Source organism: Monodelphis domestica, chromosome 6, assembly GCF_027887165.1.
Source record: "Monodelphis domestica isolate mMonDom1 chromosome 6, mMonDom1.pri, whole genome shotgun sequence".
Taxonomy (NCBI): domain Eukaryota; kingdom Metazoa; phylum Chordata; class Mammalia; order Didelphimorphia; family Didelphidae; genus Monodelphis; species Monodelphis domestica.
Window position 1 is genome coordinate 8,941,300 of NC_077232.1, and position 17,613 is coordinate 8,958,912.

The window sequence follows — 17,613 nt, forward strand, 5'->3', positions numbered from 1 at the left end:
GTGAGGAGGGCCCGTGGGGAGGGCTTCCTGGGGCTGGTGTAAACGCCAGGCCTGGCATTGCAGTGCCCAGATAGATGCCACATGTTCTCCCCCCAGAAGCCTTCCCTGACAGACGTGTTCCCACACCAAGGGGGGGCTGTGAACATCCTCTGAGAATCAGGCTTCTGTCTGCTGTGCATTTGCTCAATGCCTGCTGCATATCTAAGTGTGCATATGTACACTGTACACAGACTGACACGTATGTGATGGTGTGTGTGCATTATATGAAGCAGCGCAGTAGCACCATGGACAGGGAACTGGCACCAGGAAGAGCCAAGTTCAAATCTAGCCTCAAGCACTTGCTGTGTAACCTCGGGCAAGTCCCTTTACCTCTCTGTCTACCTCCATTTCCTCCCTGTAAAATGGGGATAATAAGGCAGCTAAATGGAGCAGAGGAGAGAGTGCCAGGTCTGCAGTCAGGAAGATTCATCTTCCAGAGTTCGAATCCAGCCTCAGACACTAGTGTGACCCTGGGCAAGTCAATTAACCTTGTTTGCCTCAGTTTCCTCATTTGTCAAAGGAGCTGGAGAAGGAAATGGCCAACCCTCCATTGTCTGCCATGAAAACCCTAAATAGGGTCACAGAGAGTCAGACATGACTGAAAACAATTCAATGACAATAACAAAATGGGTCTGAGAAGGACACCCCCACCCCTCGCCCACTGTCACGCAGGCTCAGCCCCACAAATAGAGCACTTCCTATGGGGAGCAGGGGCTCCAGGCTTCTCCAGACAGTGACTGGCCCAGGTACACAGGGCTCTGGCCTCTCCCCTGGAAAGGTCTCCCTCCCTGAGGGCTGCTCCTGGGATCTGGTCACAGGATGACCCCCTGGGTTTGGCCCTCAGGCTCCCCAGAAGCAGGCCCTGCTGTAGTCAGAAACAATGGGGCGCAGTCGGGCAGGACTGGCTTTGGGGGCTGCGGCACATTTAAAGCTCTCCGGAGCAGATGGTCTCTGGGCCCTTTGAAGATGGCCAGGTGCCCCAGCCTGGGTCCCAGGACCTTCATCTCTCCCCATCCTTCCCCAGAGCGCCCCTTGCTGGGTGCAGGGCGAAGAGAAGCCCCTTCCCTCTTTCCGTGCACTCTCCCCTCTCTGACTCCATTCTGCCTCCTCTTGCAGATGGCAGCTGCTGTCCGGAGGCTGCAGAAGGGTGCCAGGCTTCCCTGCCCCCCCTCCACCTGGGCACATGGGCACACAATCAGCTTATGCACTAGTGAGCCAGGAGTTTAAGCACACAGACATAGAGACCCCCCCCCCCCTTCCAGCAGAGCTGTTCCAGGCTGTGGGCCCTGAGGCTCCAGAAGAGCTGGGAGCAGTGTTTGGGCCTTCTCCATCGTGCCCACGGGCAGACCGAGACCCCCAGTGCAGCCTGGGAGCTTTAAAGGCAGACGTTCAAGAAAGGCACCTTCCCATCCAGCCTTGAAGCCTGGGCAGCTCCCCCAGCAGCAGGGAGAGACATCCAGGCACAGACTGATGAACTCTGAGACACCCTTACTGACAGGCCACCAAATACCCTTGGACACACGTGTACCCGGACAAACGTCTTCAGACACATGCTTACGCCCTGACAAATGTCCTTAGACACACGTGTCCATTGAGAAATAGCCTTAGACACAGAACTGACAAATACTTCCCTCCCTCTCTTTCTTTCTTCCTTTGTTTCTTTCTTCTCCCTCCCTCTCTCCCTTTTACTTCCTTCTTATCTTCCTCCTCCCTCCCTTCCTTCTCCTCCCTCTCTCCTCCTTCTCTCCCTCCTCCCTCCCCACCTCCCTCCTCCCTTCTCCTCCCTTTCTCCTCTTTCTTTCCCTCCTCCCTCCCACTTTCCCTCCCTCCCTCCTCCCTTCCTTCTCCTCCCTCTCTCCTCCTTCTCTCCCTCCTCCCTCCCCACCTCCCTCCTCCCTTCTCCTCCCTTTCTCCTCTTTCTTTCCCTCCTCCCTCCCACTTTCCCTCCCTCCCTCCTCCCTTCCTTCTTCTCCCTCCCTCACTCCTTTCTCTCCCTCCCTCTCTCCTCTTTCTCTCCCTCCCTCCCTACTCCCTTCTTTCCTTCTCCCTCCCTCCCTACTCCCTTCTTTCTTCTCCCTCCCTCGCTCCTTTCTCTCCCTCCCTCTCTCCTCTTTCTCTCCCTCCCTCCCTACTCCCTTCTTTCCTTCTCCCTCCCTCCCTACTCCCTTCTTTCCTTCTCCCTCCCTCCCTCCCTTCTCCCTCCCTCTCTCCTCTTTCTCTCCCTCCTCCCTCCCTCTCTCCTCTTTCTCTCCCTCCCCCTCCCTCTCTCCTCTTTCTCTCCCTCTCTCCTCTTTCTCTCCCTCCCTCTCCCCCCCTCCTCACACACTCCCTGAGGGCAGAGACCACATAGTAGGTGCTTCATAGAGGCCTATGGACTGACCACAGCCCCAGGCGCAGCAGCCTCCTCCTAGTCTCTGGCAGGCTTAGGTAGGAGAGAGATGGGCGCAGGAAGGGCAGAGCCAGGCGCAGGGGTGCTCTGCTCATGGGGCACCGAGTGTCATGGAGGGGAGCTGCGGGGAGGAAGTCGGGAGGAGACAGATGGAGGCACGTCGGGTAGAAAGAGAAGCCCGGGTGGGTCATAGAAGCCGGGAGCAGGGCCAGGCGAGGCTGTGGGGAGCTCAGCCCGCTAGAGGCAGAGGAGGAAGGAAAGGAGGCCACTGGGAGAAGGAGAGAAAGAAGAGCGGCGAGTAGTGAGCGCTGGAGGGCAGCGGAGAGAGCAGAGCTGGAGGAGAGGGATGGCGGCACCCGCGGGGCTTGGAGAGCAGCATCTGGCCGGGGGTGTTACTGGCTGCTCGAGAATGGAGTCACATAGACCGCGCGTGGGGAGGGCTGGAAAAGGCACGTGGAGCGTTTTGGGTGGCGGGAGGGAATGTGGTGTGAAGAGAGCAGGCCAGGGTGATCCAGGGAAAGCTGGGTCTTGGGCTGGCCTGGGAGGGGATGCCAAGGAGCCTTGGGGTGTGGGGAGGACATGACCCCCCCACCGGACACTTGTGTGCTGGGTGCCCCCCTAAATGCCGCATAAACCTTGCTTAATCCTCCCCCAACTAAACCACCCTCTAAACGCAGTAACCAACTGGGACCAGGGCTGCCTGCCCCCCGCCCCGCCCCGCCCCGCCCCCAACCTAAAGCCGCTAAACACCCCGTCCCTGCCCGGCTCCCCACTCGGGCGGGAGCAGCGCCCAGACCCAAAGGGCTGAGCCACCTCTAAACCTGAGGAACTGACTTTGGCCCTGCGGGCCGCCGTCCTTTGGGTCGGGGGAGGGGCCATCCCGGGAGGTGGCCGGGAGGCCGGCCTCTTGGTTATCCGCGGGGGCGCTCCGGTGGGAGCCTGGCCACGCCAGGCCACGCCCGCCCGCCGCGCTTACTCTGATTGGCCTGAGGGCTGAATAGTTGACTCTTCTCATTCATTGGGACTTCGTCGTGTCTGAGAAAACCACTGTCTCTCTAAACTTTTCCAAGGAAACTTTGATAACGAACGCCTGGCGATTGCTAGACAGAGAATCCCCTACCGGCTTGGTCGGGTAGTAGATGAGTGGCTGCTCGACAAAGGTAATTAACCAGAATTAATTAATGAACTTAAAACTCACTCTTAACGGTGCAGAGCTCTCTCTTGTCCCGCCCCCGCCCCCCCGACGAAGGGCAGATTGGCCGAGGCCCCCCCTGGGCTCCCTCCCCGTCTGTGGAGAGCCTCTCCCTGGGCTAGCCTCCGAGGGATGCTGAGCTAGAAGCTGGCAGCAGCAGAAGTGTTTGGGGAAGGGAGGGATGTTCAGCAGCCGGAGCACAGGGTTCATTCATTCATTTGCTCATTCACTCATTCATTCACTCATTCCTTCATTCACTCATTCATTCCTTCATTCACTCATTCATTCATTCACTCGTTCACTCATTCATTCACTCATTCCTTCATTCACTCGTTCACTCATTCATTCACTTGTTCACTCATTCATTCACTCATTCCTTCATTCACTCATTCATTCCTTCATTCACTCGTTCACTCATTCCTTCATTCACTTGTTTACTCATTCGTTCACTCATTCATTCACTCATTCATTCCTTCACTCATTCATTCCTTCATTCACTCGTTCACTCATTCATTCACTCATTCCTTCATTCACTCGTTCGTTCATTCATTCACTCATTCACTCATTCATTCACTCATTCCTTCGTTCACTCATTCATTCCTTCATTCACTTGTTCACTCATTCATTCATTCACTCGTTCATTCCTTCATTCCTTCACTCGTTCACTTGTTCATTCTTGCCTTGGACAAACCTCAGAGCCAGAGAAGCTCGGGAAGGGGGGACAGCAGGCAGGAAGGCATCCCGTGGCAGGAGAGCCAGGCTTAGAAGCCAAGGTGAAGTGGGGAGAGTGAAGCCAGGCGGGGAATGGGAGGAGTGCAGAGGAGAGAGGAGCAAGAGGAGAAGGGCTGGAACGTAGAAGCAGGTGCCTGTCCAGGGTCCTCGGGGGCCTGGGACAGCCCGGCCCCCCTGGCATCCTCGAAAATGGAGGAGGCCGCTGAGAAAGGACCGAATGGCCCCGGCAGCGGGGTGGGAGAAGGCTTCTGGGGGCCCAGGGTGGAGTCTGGCCATTCTGCCATCCCCCCTCCCACCCTTCAAGTCCCCCCCTGAGGGGCAGGGCGAGCTCTGTACCTTTAAGGCTAAACGCAAGGGGGACATAGAACTGCTAAAAGTCCACTTAACCAGCTGATAACTCTGCTTTTAAATGTTCACTGGGGATCCCCCACTAAAGCCCTGTAACCTCCTGACCCCCCAGGTGGGGACTAAACATGCCGATAACCAGACGTGATAAACCCACAGCAGGACCAAAAGTTAAAGGGACTGTAACGAGATCGCTAAAAGCAAGCGAGCCGAAGCCCACATTGGGCTGCTTTTCTCTCCAGCGGGGCGAGCTTTAACCCTTTGAGGAGTGTGCCAGGGGGCCGGGCGAGGCAGAGGGGGATGGCTGGGGCCTCGAGGGTCGCTTCACCCGGGTCCCCAGGGCCCCCTCTCCGGACACCAGAGAGGCCAAGAGAGAGAACCCGCCTGAGGCTGGGGCACCTTGTGACTCGGTGGGGCGGGCGGGGAAGGCAGGCTGGGGACAAGGCAGGTGCCACCCGGAAGCAGGCGAGCGGCTGCCGTCAAGGCCTTTCGAGAGGCTGACCGGATGGGCGTCCCATCTGCTCTATGGGGCCATCGCGGGGGGAAGGGCTTCACCAGCCCCAGGAGTGTGCGCTGGGGCATTAGCAGCCCCCCCCTCCCTCTGGCACTCTGGGAAAGTGTGCGGTCCGTCGGCACCAGAGAAGTGAGCCAGTGAGCCCAGGAGAGGGGAGCGAGCCAGGCGGGTGGGAGGAGAGGGAAGCCCCCCAGCCTTGGCCCCAGGGATGGGCCCGGGGACAGGCCAGGAGTGCCCATGGTGGCCTGAGCATGGAGGGGGCCCAGGAGCCGAGTCACAAGTTGGCCCATCCTCAGCCCGGGGTCCGTAGGGGGTGGGGTGGGGCCAGCAGGCACCCTAACACTAAACCAGATCTTTAACGAGGAGCTAAACCAGAAGCTAACGAGGGCTAAGCCAGGACTTAAACTGCCCCCCAGCACCAGCAGCTGAAGGCCTGGGGGAGAAGGGGGCCCCCAAGAAGCCCCACCCCCAGCGCCGACCCCCCAAACCAACCCCCAAACCAGAATTAAACCTAAGCTTAAACACAATTAAAACGATTTTCTAAAAACCAAATGACAAACGCAGCAAACTCAGAGGGTTAAACCGACCCCCAGATCAGTTAAAAACCAAAACCAACCAAACTGCCAGCCCCTGCCAGGGGCGAATTCCGAGGTGTGCCCAGCCGGCGGGGCCGCGGCGACCAAAGTGGAGCGTTTTGGCTGTCAGTAAAGCGAGGTCCCTTTAACGTTTATCCGTGTCGGTGCTTGGCCTCCATCTGGGGGGGCAGAGGCCCCCGGGATGAGGGAGGCAGGCTGGTGCCCTCTTCTCTGCACCGTGGGGAGAAGAGGGAGGAAGAGGTGGCAGGCAGAAGGCCCGGAGGAGATGGGACTGGAGGGAAGGAGGGCGCAGGGCCCGGGGGCCGCTTCTCCCCTTCTCCCTCTGCCTGCCAGCCTCTCTCTGGGCCTCTCAGTCTCTGTCCCTGTGTGCCGCTGCCTTTTCCTGTCTCTGTCTCTTTCTGGCTCTTGTCTCTCAGTGCATCCCTGTCTGTCTCTCTGGCTGTCTTTCTGTATCTCTCACCGTCTGTCTCTGTTTCTGTCTGTCTCTCCCTCTTCCTGCCTGTCTGTCTTGATCTCAGACTGTCTTTCTGTATCTCTCACCGTCTGTCTCTGTTTCTGTCTGTCTCTCCCTCTTCCTGTCTGTCTGTCTCTGTCTGTCTCTCACTGCCTCTCTCTCTTTCTTCTTGTGTTTTGTCTCTGGCTTACTCTTGCTCCTGTCTGCCTCCCCGGAGGGTCCCCAAGGCCCAGAGCCTGGCGCAGTGTGTGGGGTCGCACGAGCTGGGCAAAGTCCCTTCATTCCCCCGGCCTCAGTTTCCTCATTTGTAAAATGAGGGGCGTGGCCTCTAAGGTCCCTCCCAGCTCTCCGGCCCTGTGACCCTCTCCAGGATGAGGAAGGAGGCTGGAAAGAGCGGGAGCGGAGAGGCCGGGTCACGGGCAGGGAGGGAGGGAAAGGGCGAGATGGAGAGTAAGGCAGAGGAGAAAGGGCCCAGGTGCGGCTCTGCCCAGGCTGGGCGTGGGCGTGTGCGTGTGTGCACGTGTGTGCGTGTGCGCGTGCTGGGGCTCCCCTCACCCCTGGGGACCTTCTGGCTCAGCCAGGGTGGGGGTAGGGGCTGCAGCTGACGAGCATTTTCCCTTTGGTTGTTTGTCCTTGGCCCTCTCCCTGGTCTCCCTGCCAACCCCTCTGCCCGTCCTCCCTGCCATCCTCTCGTGCCTCCCTCCCCTCTGCCCACCTTGGCCTTCTCCTCGCGCTCTTGCCATTCGCCGTGCCCCCTTCCCCTCTCGGCCTCTCCCGGCCCGGCCTCCCCAACCTCTGCCCCCGTGTTCGTCTCTCCTCGGTCTCCTGCCGTGCCCCCTTCTCTCCCCACTTCATGCCGCCCTGGTCTCCTTCCCCTGCCCGTCTGCTGCCACCATCTTTCCTCCGTGGCCTCCCCCGTGCCTTTGCCCTGCGCCTTGCCGGCGCCCATCCCCTGCCTCGCCTCCCCCTCCCCCCTTGGCTTCCCCTCTCCCCACTCCTGGCAGGCCGTCAGCTGACCATCTTCAACAGCCAGGCGGCCATCAAGATTGGGGGCCGGGACCAGGGCCGCCCCTTCCAAGGCCAGGTGTCCGGCCTCTACTACAATGGGCTCAAGGTGCTGGCCCTGGCCGCCGAGAGCGACCCCAACGTGCGGACTGAGGGCCACCTGCGCCTGGTGGGGGAGGGGCCGTCCGTGCTGCTGAGCGCGGAGACCACGGCCACCACCCTGCTGGCCGACATGGCCACCACCATCATGGAGACCACCACCACCATGGCCACCACCACCACGAGGAGGGGCCGCTCCCCCACCCTGCGGGACAGCACCACCCAGGTCAGTGGGAGCCCCGGGAGACAGCGGGGAGGGGAGAGGAGGGGGGTTGGGGGGCCCTGTCGGGACTGCCCGTCCCCCGTCGTCGTCGTCAGAGAGGTACCCCTGGGGGAGGGGGGGGCCTCTGCTGCTTGCCTACCACCAATGGGTGGCCCTGGGCAAGTCACTCAACCATCCGTCCCAGGCCACAGCTTCCTCCTGTGTCGCAGTAAGAGCCAACTGTATGCAGTTTCACACCATTTTATACCCAAGGGGACCACGACTATGGGAGGCCGGAGCTCTCGGCCCCGGGACTCTCTAAGACACCCGATAGGTTTAGAGTAGAATGTGAGCCCTTCGAGGGCGCCAGCAACTGCCGCGTTTCTGTCTCGGGATGCCCCACGCCTGCTGCATAGACCCTTACTAAATGCTTGTCCTGTTGAACTCGACTCGTCTAGAGGGCTCTGTGGTGGGAGGAAGGGCCTGAATGGTCAAAATCACAGGAGGGCAAACCAGGCAGATGAGGAAGCTGAAGTTAGAGACAAAAAGGGACTCCCACCCAGCGCCGCGTAGATCCAGGCAAAGCTAGAGTAAATCTGTGTCCTCATGTTGGCGAGCCTGGAGCCCAGCCCTTCCTCTCTCTCTCTCTCTCTCTCTCTCTCTCTCTCTCTCTCTCTCTCTCTCTCTCTCTCTCCTCTCTCTGTGTCTTTGTCTCTGTCTCCCTCTCTCTCTGTCTCTGTCTCTGTCTCTCTCTCTTTCAGTCGCCCCCTATTCTTGGGGTCCACAAACATACCCACATCTCTTTCATCCTGAAAAAACAACTGTCTCTTTGACCTCGCTGCTCCCCCAGCTTCCATCCTGTGGGCTTCTCCCCTTCTCTGCTCTCCCCCAAACTCCTAGGAGTGGCCTCCGCAGATGCGCCTCCTGCTTCCTGCTCAAGCCCTTCTGAGCAGGCTCCAGGATGGTGCGCAGGTCACCACTGATGTCTGCCTGCCCTTTCTCAGTCCTCAGCCCTGTGCCATCGCTGGCCATCCCCACTTTTCTGCCCGTGGCCTCTGCGCTTTTCTCTTGGCTTTCCCCATTTCCGCCTGACTGCTGATTCTTGTCCTCCTTCACTCTGCCCGAATGCTCTCCAGGGCTCTCTCGGGGCTTGGGGACCCCCCCCCCGCTCTGTGGTTATCTTGGATGCTCCAACTTATAAACGTTTCCTCCCTCGGAATGTGAGCTCCTGGGGGCAGGTGCTCGTTTTGGTTTGGGTTCTGCTCAGCCCAGGGCCCGTCCCTCAGCAGGTACCTAATACATTCTTGTTGGTGGAGCCCACCATTTCCCATGGGTTCTGTCATGACACCTGCCTCGGGAAGCTCTTCTTCTCTCCCCATCTCTCTGGTCATTCGACCTCCACAATCTCTCCCACATCCGTCCCCTTCTTTCCACTCACACAACCACCAGCCCAGTTCAGATCCGTATCATCTCTTGCCTGTGTTATTGCAACAGCCTCTTACTTGGTCTCCTCTCTTCTAGCTTCCTCCCTTCTTATTTTGTTCTCATCAGAGCTACCAAAATGGTCTTCAAAAGCCATAGATCTGACCACATCACTCTCCTCCTCAAAGACCTTCAGTGGCTCCCTACAGCTGCCACAATGAAATGCAAACTCTTCAGTTTGTTCCATTGAGCTGCCACCTACTTTCCTGGCTTTTTCTCTCACACTAGTTATTTTCATCTACTTTTCGATCCAGACAAAGTGATCTACTTGCTATTTCCCAGATTTGGCTTTCCATCACCCAGGGAGAATTGTCTTGGACAGTTTGTTCTCCATGCCTGCCTCACTTTACCTTTTAGAATGCCTCGTTTCCCTCTAAGCACCCCTTCAATGGGGAACTGGAATTCAGAGATGAAGTGATTCCCTCCTCAGATAGCATCCTCAGTAGAGTCAGGACTAGAACACACCTCCTCACCTTTGGTCCACCCTTTGGGGGGGGCAGGTAAAGAGATTTTATTTTACCAATTCCATCTAAGAGTTTTCCACATAAGTTTTCTGAAGTTATATGATCTAAATGATCTACCTTCTTCCCTCCCTCCCTTCCCCCTCCCTAGAGATAGTCAGCAATTTGATCTGGGTTAAATATATATTATTGTGCAAAACCCATGTCCATATTATCCTTTTTTTGAAAGAGAACAATCCTATAAAAGCAAAATGAAGCCATAATCTAATGTGAAAATAGTCTGCTTTGATCTGTATCTTGTCCATCTGTTCTTTCTCTGGAGATGGACAGCATTCTTTGTCGTAAGTCCTTCAGAATGGTCCTGAAACATATTGTTGAGAGTAGCTAAGTCTTTCACGGTTGATCATTCCACAATGTTGCTGTTACTGTGTATAGTTTTCCTGGTTCTGCTTATTTCACCCTGCATCAGTTCACGTAGGCCTTTTCAGCTCTTTCTGAAGTCATCTTGCTTCATCATTTCTTATAGCACAATAGTATTCCATCACCATCAGATACCACAATTTGTTCAGCCATTTCTCAATTGATGGATATCCCCTCAATTTCCAATTCTTTCCCACCACAAAAAGATCTGCTATAAATATTTTTGTACAAATAGGTCCTTTCCCCATTTTTATTATCTCTTTTAGATACAGACCCAGTAGTGGTATTACTGAATCAAAGATTATGCACTGTTTTATAGCCCTTTGGGCATAGTTCCAAATTGCCCTCCAGAATGGTTGCATCAGTTCACAATTCCACCAACAATGTATTAGTGTCCCGATTTTTCCACATTGATCTACACTTTCCATGGTCTGTTCTGGGTTGAGGAGGAGGGTTTCCAGGATATGACTGGCCTAATCTGGTTTTCTAATGAGGTTGTTCATCACTTAATCAATTTAGAGTCTACCAAATGGGTTCTAGGGAGATTGTATTATTGTCCTTAAGCTCTAAGTCTGCATTTCAAAGATGTTCTTGACTTGTTTAGTTTTCTGAACTTCTTGATCAAGAGAATGGAGAAGTATGCAAACTCCTTCTCTGAATTATGTTTGTAAATGTATAAAAGTCATAGGATTAATAAGTAAATTTATTATATTGAGAGAGTGATTAAAACTTTTTGTTTTAGAAAAAGCAAGTTCTAAGACCCTAGGTTTAGAACTCCTGCACTAGACAGAGGCCTGGAACGGTGGCCTAGAATGGTAGACCACTTGAGTAGGAGGGACCTTAGAACATCGTATGCCAGAATTGGGTGGAAGAGAAATCTTAGAATGTAAAATGGCAGAGTTGGCAGTGGGTGGGGGGACCTTGGAATAGGGAATGTCAGAGCTGGAAGGGATACTCAAATAGAGAATGTCATCAAAGTTGGAAGTGACCGTAGAACAGAGAATGTCATTAAAGCTAGGAGAGACTTTAGAACAGTGAACATCAGAGCTGAAAGACAGTTTAGGAAAGAGAATGTCAGAACTAAAAAGAATCTTAGAATAGAAAGAGACCTTAGGATAGAGAATGTCAGAACCAGGAGAGAGCATAGAACAGAGAATATCAGAGCTAGAAGGGACCTTAGAACAGAGAATGTCAGAGCTGGAAGGGATATGAGAACAGAGGATGTCCAAACTGAGAAGGGACCTTAGAACAGAGAATGTCATTAGACCTAGAAGAGACCTTAGAATAGGGAATGTCAGAGTGGAAAGAGACCTTAGAACAGAGAATGTCAGAATCAGGAGAGACATTAGAACAGAGAATGTCAGAGCTGGAAGGAATATGAGAACAGAGGATGTCATTAGACCTAGAAGAGACCTTAGAACAGAGAATGTCAGAGTGGAAAGAGACCTTAGAACAGAGAATGTCAGAATCAGGAGAGACATTAGAACAGAGAATGTCAGAGCTGGAAGGAATATGAGAACAGAGCATGTCATCAAAGCTAGAAGAGACCTTAGAACAGAGAATGTCAGAACCAGGAGAGACATTAGAACAGAGAATGTCAGAGCTGGAAGGAATATGAGAATAGAGGATGTCAGCGCTGAGAAGGGACCTTAGAATAGAGAATGTCATCAAAGCTAGAAGAGACCTTAGAACAGAGCATGTCATCAAAGCTAGAAGAGACCTTAGAACAGAGAATGTCAGAACCAGGAGAGACAGTAGAACAGAGGATGTCAGAGCTGAAAGAGACCTTAGAACAGAGAATGCCATCAAAGCTAGAAGAGACCTTAGAACAGAGAATGTCAGACCTAAAAAGGAGCTTAGAACAGAGAATGTCATTAGATCTAGAAGAGACCTTAGAATAGAGAATGCTAGAACCAGGAGAAACCTTAGAGTAGAGAATGTCAGAGTCAGAGCTGGAAGGGATATGAGAACAGAGGATGTCAGAGATGAGAAAGGACTTTAGAACAGAGAATGTCTTTAGACCTAGAAGAAACCTTAGAACAGAGAATGTCAGAACCAGGAGAGACATTAGAACAGAGAATGTCAGAGATGGAAGGGATATGAGAACAGAGGATGTCAGAGCTAAGAAGGGACCTTAGAATAGAGAATGTCATCAAAGCTAGAAGAGACCTTAGAACAGATAATGTCAGAACCAGGAGAGACATTAGAATAGAGGTTGTCAGAGCTGGAAGAGGCCTTAGAACAGAGAATGTCAGAACCAGGAGAGACATTAGAACAGAGGATGTCATGAGATCTAGAAGAGACCTTAGAATAGAGAATGCTAGAACCAGGAGAAACCTTAGAGTAGAGAATGTCGGAGTCAGAGCTGGAAGGGATACGAGAACAGAGAATGTCAGAGCTGGAAGGGATATGAGAACAGAGGATGTCAGTACTAGAAGGGACCTTAGAAGAGAGAATGTCATCAAAGCTAGAAAAGACCTTAGAACAGAGCATGTCAGAACCAGGAGAGAGGATGTCAGAGCTGGAAGGGAAATGAGAACAGAGGATGTCAGAGATGAGAAGGGACCTTAGAACAGAGAATTTCATTAGACCTAGAAGAGACCTTAGAACAGAGAATGTCAGAACCAGGAGAGACATTAGAACAGAGGATGTCATGAGATCTAGAAGAGACCTTAGAATAGAGAATGCTAGAACCAGGAGAAACCTTAGAGTAGAGAATGTCGGAGTCAGAGCTGGAAGGGATACGAGAACAGAGGATGTCAGAGCTGAGAAGGGACCTTAGAACAGAGAATGTCATCAAAGCTAGAAGAGGCCTTAGAACAAAGGAGTTCAGAGCTGAAAAGCACTTTAGAACAGGGAATATCAGAGCTAGGAGGGATCTCATATGATTGAAAATGGGCAGAGGGGAGAGGGGAATAGGGAATACACATTTATGTAACACCTACTATATGCCAGGCACTGTCCTAAGTGCTGTACAGTTACTCTCTCGCTTGATTTCATTGGGATAGCAAGATTAACATGGACATCCTAATACACAGAGGCCAATTTTAGCTTAGCTGCACCACTGGGACCTGGTGGCTGAGACCCATCCCTGGGCTATGACTCTAGAAGGACACGTGCCTTATTGAAGAGAAACAGACTAGACAACAATGAGAACGCGGAGCAGCAGGGGAAGATGGTAGCTGAGACTATTTAGGGAGATATTTCCATGCCGGGGTTGGAAAAGCACACCAGAGAGAACGGGGTGAAGACAGGTAGAAATAAAAACAATATTGTCTTTGGAGAATGTTCTGGATGGCCTGGACAGAAAAAGGAATCGAGTGAGTTTAGGAAAGATCAGAAGCTCGGCAGAGAGCTGGTACGCCTAGGATGGACATCTGCCGGAACGTTCTCGCAGATGAAGAGTAAGCAGGGTTTCTGTATCTGCCTCATGACAATGTTCTCCCTCAAAAGGTGGAGGGAATGGCAAGGGGAATATTCTCTTCTGAGTCTGATTGTCACCAAGCAGGAGGCACTGACTTCTGGGGTAGAAGGTGGGAACTTGGAAGGCAGGAGATCACTGTATCTTGGGGTTTGGGATAAAGAGAAAGGAGTTTGGCCTCCCCTTCTGTTTGGTGAGAGTAGGATACGTTGGGCTGAAGGTCTATGCGATAAGCAGTCTGGGACGCTCTAAAGAACGAAATTTGGAGGACTCCAAAGGAAACAGTTATGAGGGGGAAACGGAGTTATCTGAAGAGGCCCATGCATGTACACAGGGAGCCCCCAATCAGAATACGCATACATACATGACAGAAGCATGAACAGCTAACAGAGAATGAACATACAAATGTATCCTGTGCCTGAAAGACTACTGTCAAGAGTACTGAGGAGGGAAAGGAAAGGGAAGGACATCAGAAAGATGTTTTTTTTCAAAAGCCATATTGGAACAGGGCAGCTGGGTAGTTCAGTGGATAGGGAGTCAGGCCCAGAATAGAGAGGTCTTAGATTCAAATGTGGCCTCAGCCACTTCCTAGCTGTGTGACCCTGGGCATGTCACTTAACTGCCATTACCTAGCCTTTATCACTCTTCTGCCTTGGAGCCAATCCACAGTATTAATCCCAAGATAGAAGGCAATGGTTTTTGCTTTTGGCTTTTTTTTTACGAGCTAGGAAGAGAAACTCCATTCAAAATATAGGGGCAGCAAGGTGGCTCAGTGGATAGAGAGCTAAGCCTGGAGTTGAGAGCACCTGGGTTCAAATCTGGATGGAACCCTATAAATATACAGTATTGATTCTAAGATGGAAGGTGAGGATTAAAAAAAAAAGCTATATTGGAGGAAAGGAGCTGGGTTGAAGAAAGGAAGGTTCCCCTCTTCAGGGTGGATAGGACAATAACAGATGGAAGAGAGAAGGCAGAACTGCTTGGTTCTAATTTTGCTTGGGTCAGCTAGGTAGCAGGGAGGATAGAGTATCAGGCCTGGAGTTGGGAGGACCTGGATTCAAATGTGGCCTCAGACATATCCTAGCTGTGTGACCTTGGGCAAGTCACTTAACCCCGATTGCCTACCTAGCCCATACTGCCTTGGAATCGATGCTTGGTATTCATCCTAAGAAAGAAGTTGAGGGTTAAAAAAATTCTTATTTTGCTTGTTTTCTCTGCCAAGTAAAGGACATTTTTTTGGTTGTAGAAAAGACTGAAAAACCGGATTAATAGGGACTTAATGTCCGAGATAAGTAACAGGACCCCCAGGCGGCCTTGATAAGCTCCGGTTCCTTGGTCCGGGTGAATAGCATCCTCCGTCTTTGACAGAACTAGCAGATGTCATTGCTTAATCACTATCGGTGACCCCGAAAAACCATGAAGAGAAGAGATGCTGTAGGCCTGGAGAAGGGCAAACGTTCCCATTTTACAAATAAATGGGAAGGGAATGGGATTCGGAAGACAACAACAGGCCAGTGAATTTTCCTCGGAGTCCTAGCAAAATTCCAGGCTGAATTATGGAAGGGATTATTAATAATCATGGAGAGCCAGCATGGCTATCTCTGGAACAGACCAAGCAGACGAGCAGCCTTCCCTTTTTTGAGAGGTCAGAGTAATGCGGCAGGTATTGTTTATCTGGAGGTTAGCAAAGCCTTTGATGACAGGCTATTCTTGTGGAAGAAATGGAGGCCTGGAGAGACAGTAATAGAAATAGGTGGGTTTGGAGCTGGTTGAATGGCTAGACCCCAAATGGCTGGATAACAACTTTTAGAAGTTTTGCTTTTTTTAAAACACTTACCATCCCGCTTAGAATCAATACTGGGTATTGGTTGCAAGGTGGAAGAGCAGTGAGGGCTAGGCAGTGGGAGTTAAGTGACTTGCCCAGGGTCACCCAGCTAGGAAGTGTCTGAAGCCAGATTGGAACCCAGGACCTCCTATTCTCTAGGCCTGGCTCTCCAACCACTGAGCCATGCAGCTGCCCCCTGAAGCCTGTAATGAAGTGCAGCCAGGGAGACCTGTATCTCATATTCTCACTGTTCACCATTTTGGTCAGTGATTCAGATAAAGGTGTGGGCAGCCTACTGATTGATTTTCTAGATCACTCAAATATGGGAGGAGTAACCAACCCACTGGATGAAGAGTCAAGATTCAATACGATCTCAGACTAAACTGAATCTGAATTTGAATAGGGATAAATGTCAAGTACTAGACATGGGCTCAAAAAATCAACCTCACACGCTCAAGATGGGAGAAGCTCCATTGGATGGCAGTTTATTTGAAAAAGATCCCGATTTTTTAGAGACAGGTTGGTCGAGACGGCCTCTGAGAGTCACTGATCCTGTGACCACAGGGTCAGCGGAAGCCAGCCGTGGCTAGGGTCTTAGACTGCATTAAGAGGCAAATAGTCCACAAGGAGGTAGTGGATGGGCCTTCCGTCCTCCGCCCTCATCTGACTGAAGGATCGCAGTCAGGTCTGGGAATACTTCAGAAGGATGCTGGGGGAGGCTACAGAAAATGACAGCCAGGCTGGAGGAGGAAAGACCCTGAGGGGGCCCGGTGAGGTCCCGGGAAAGAGCAGGGCTCCAGGGTAGGCTTGGAAGATGAAAGATCTCTGCAGCTACTGGAACAATGAAGGTTGCCTAGTGTTGGTCTGTGCCCCAGAGGGCAGAATAGCAGCAGGACCTGGGAGGGAAAGAGGCCAACTGAAGGCAGGTGCAGGGGAGGACGACTCGAGAGCGGGCTGTTGGAGCAGCGGAGGATGCCGCTAGGTGAGAGCAAATATCCCACCACCCCAAGTATTCTGTTTAATTAGATGGAGTCATAATAACCAAAATAAGAACGCTGGAGTCCAAGGGAGAGAAGAGAGCTTAGCTAGAGTCAGGGCCGGGACAAGCAGTAGGAAAGAGAGCGCCTGCCGGAGCAGGGAGGCACTAGAGGATGCCGGAGGGCTCCTGAGCAGCGCAGCCTCCAGCCGCGACATCGAAGGCAGCTCTGCTGGTCAGTCGGGGCGTGCGGCCCAGTGGCGAGGCACAGCTCAGCCTCTCGTCCGTCCCCTGTCCCGTCCCCCACTCCGGGTTGCCCCTCCTGATCTCCACCCGGGAGAGTGACAGAGAGCTGGAGGAGGCTGTGCTAGAGAGGACAGATGGGCCTCCATCCCAGGCCGGCCCTCCGCGGTGTCTGACTGGAGGACTGGCCGGGGGCCATCTTTCTCCAGGAAGCAGAAGGAGCTGCCGTGGACAGATGGGCTGCTTAGGTTGGATCGGTGGGGGAGGGACGGCAGTGCGGCAGGCCACCTGAAAGAGGGGGGAGGGATGGGGGAGGGGAGAGTCCGAGATCTCATGCCTGGAAGGGGCTGAGCAGGTGGGAAGGGACCCAGGGGGTCGCTGCCTTCCTCAGGGAGCGGGTGGGAGGGATGCAGGCCGGGCCTTGGAGGGTGGAAGAGCAAGGGCGCTCAGAGGTCACGGGCACGCGGGCGTTCCCCCCCCCCCCCCCCCGGCCCCATCCCAGGATGCAGGGTGCTTGCTATTCGGGTCCTGGCCTCCCTCAGGCTGCTCCCTCCATCACACGCATGCACTGGGCTTTCTATTACTCTGGGAGCAGACATGAAGGAGAGAAAATGCTGACACAGTCGGCTCGGGTTGTCATGGCAACCACAGCCCTAATTAGTGTGTGCGGCCTGGTTCTCTCCAACATGGGGCGGGGGAGGGGGAGAGGCAAGGATGGGAGGGAGGGAGGAAGGGAGGGGAGCCCTCACAACTTGAAAATGCTGCATCCTGGGGCCTGCCCGACCCCCTTCCTGCCTCCCCCCACTTTTCCCCAGCTAAAGGGGAGGCAGCCCCTCCCATGAATCCTTGACACCCTTTCCCCATCCTAATGAAGGTGCTGCCTGCTCACTCCCACCCCTTTTCCCTGAGTTCTCACCCAAGAAATGAAACCCTCTATTTCCTGACCTCCTTCTCGAGGCTGGGGTTCATCTTCTGAAAGGAGGCCCAACCCAGGCTATCGGGGCCTTAGAACACGGAACATGAGAGCTGGGAGAGTCCTTAGAACACGGAACATGAGAGCTGGGAGAGTTCTTAGAACACAGAACATGAGAGTGGGAGAGTCTTTAGAATACAGAACATGAGAGCTGGGAGAGTCCTTAGAACACAGAACATGAGAGCTGGGAGAGTCCTTAGAACACAGAACGCCAGAGCTGGGAGGGATATTAGAACAGAGAACAT

General features: G+C 53.3%; 1 protein-coding gene across 36 annotated transcripts in view; it reads left to right on the plus strand.

Annotated features, from left to right (window-relative positions):
• NRXN2 (neurexin 2) overlaps positions 1-17,613 on the plus strand; it is a 173,916-nt gene that overhangs the window by 131,676 nt on the left and 24,627 nt on the right. For 24 of the 36 annotated variants that reach the window (XM_056801448.1, XM_056801464.1, XM_056801450.1 and 21 more), the window contains 2 exons: positions 3,499-3,588; positions 7,266-7,591. In XM_056801448.1, the coding sequence (XP_056657426.1) occupies positions 3,499-3,588; positions 7,266-7,591 (416 nt within the window). The remainder of the gene's footprint in view (positions 1-3,498; positions 3,589-7,265; positions 7,592-17,613) is intronic. The other 12 variants (XM_056801461.1, XM_056801462.1, XM_056801463.1 and 9 more) reach the window with 1 other exon arrangement.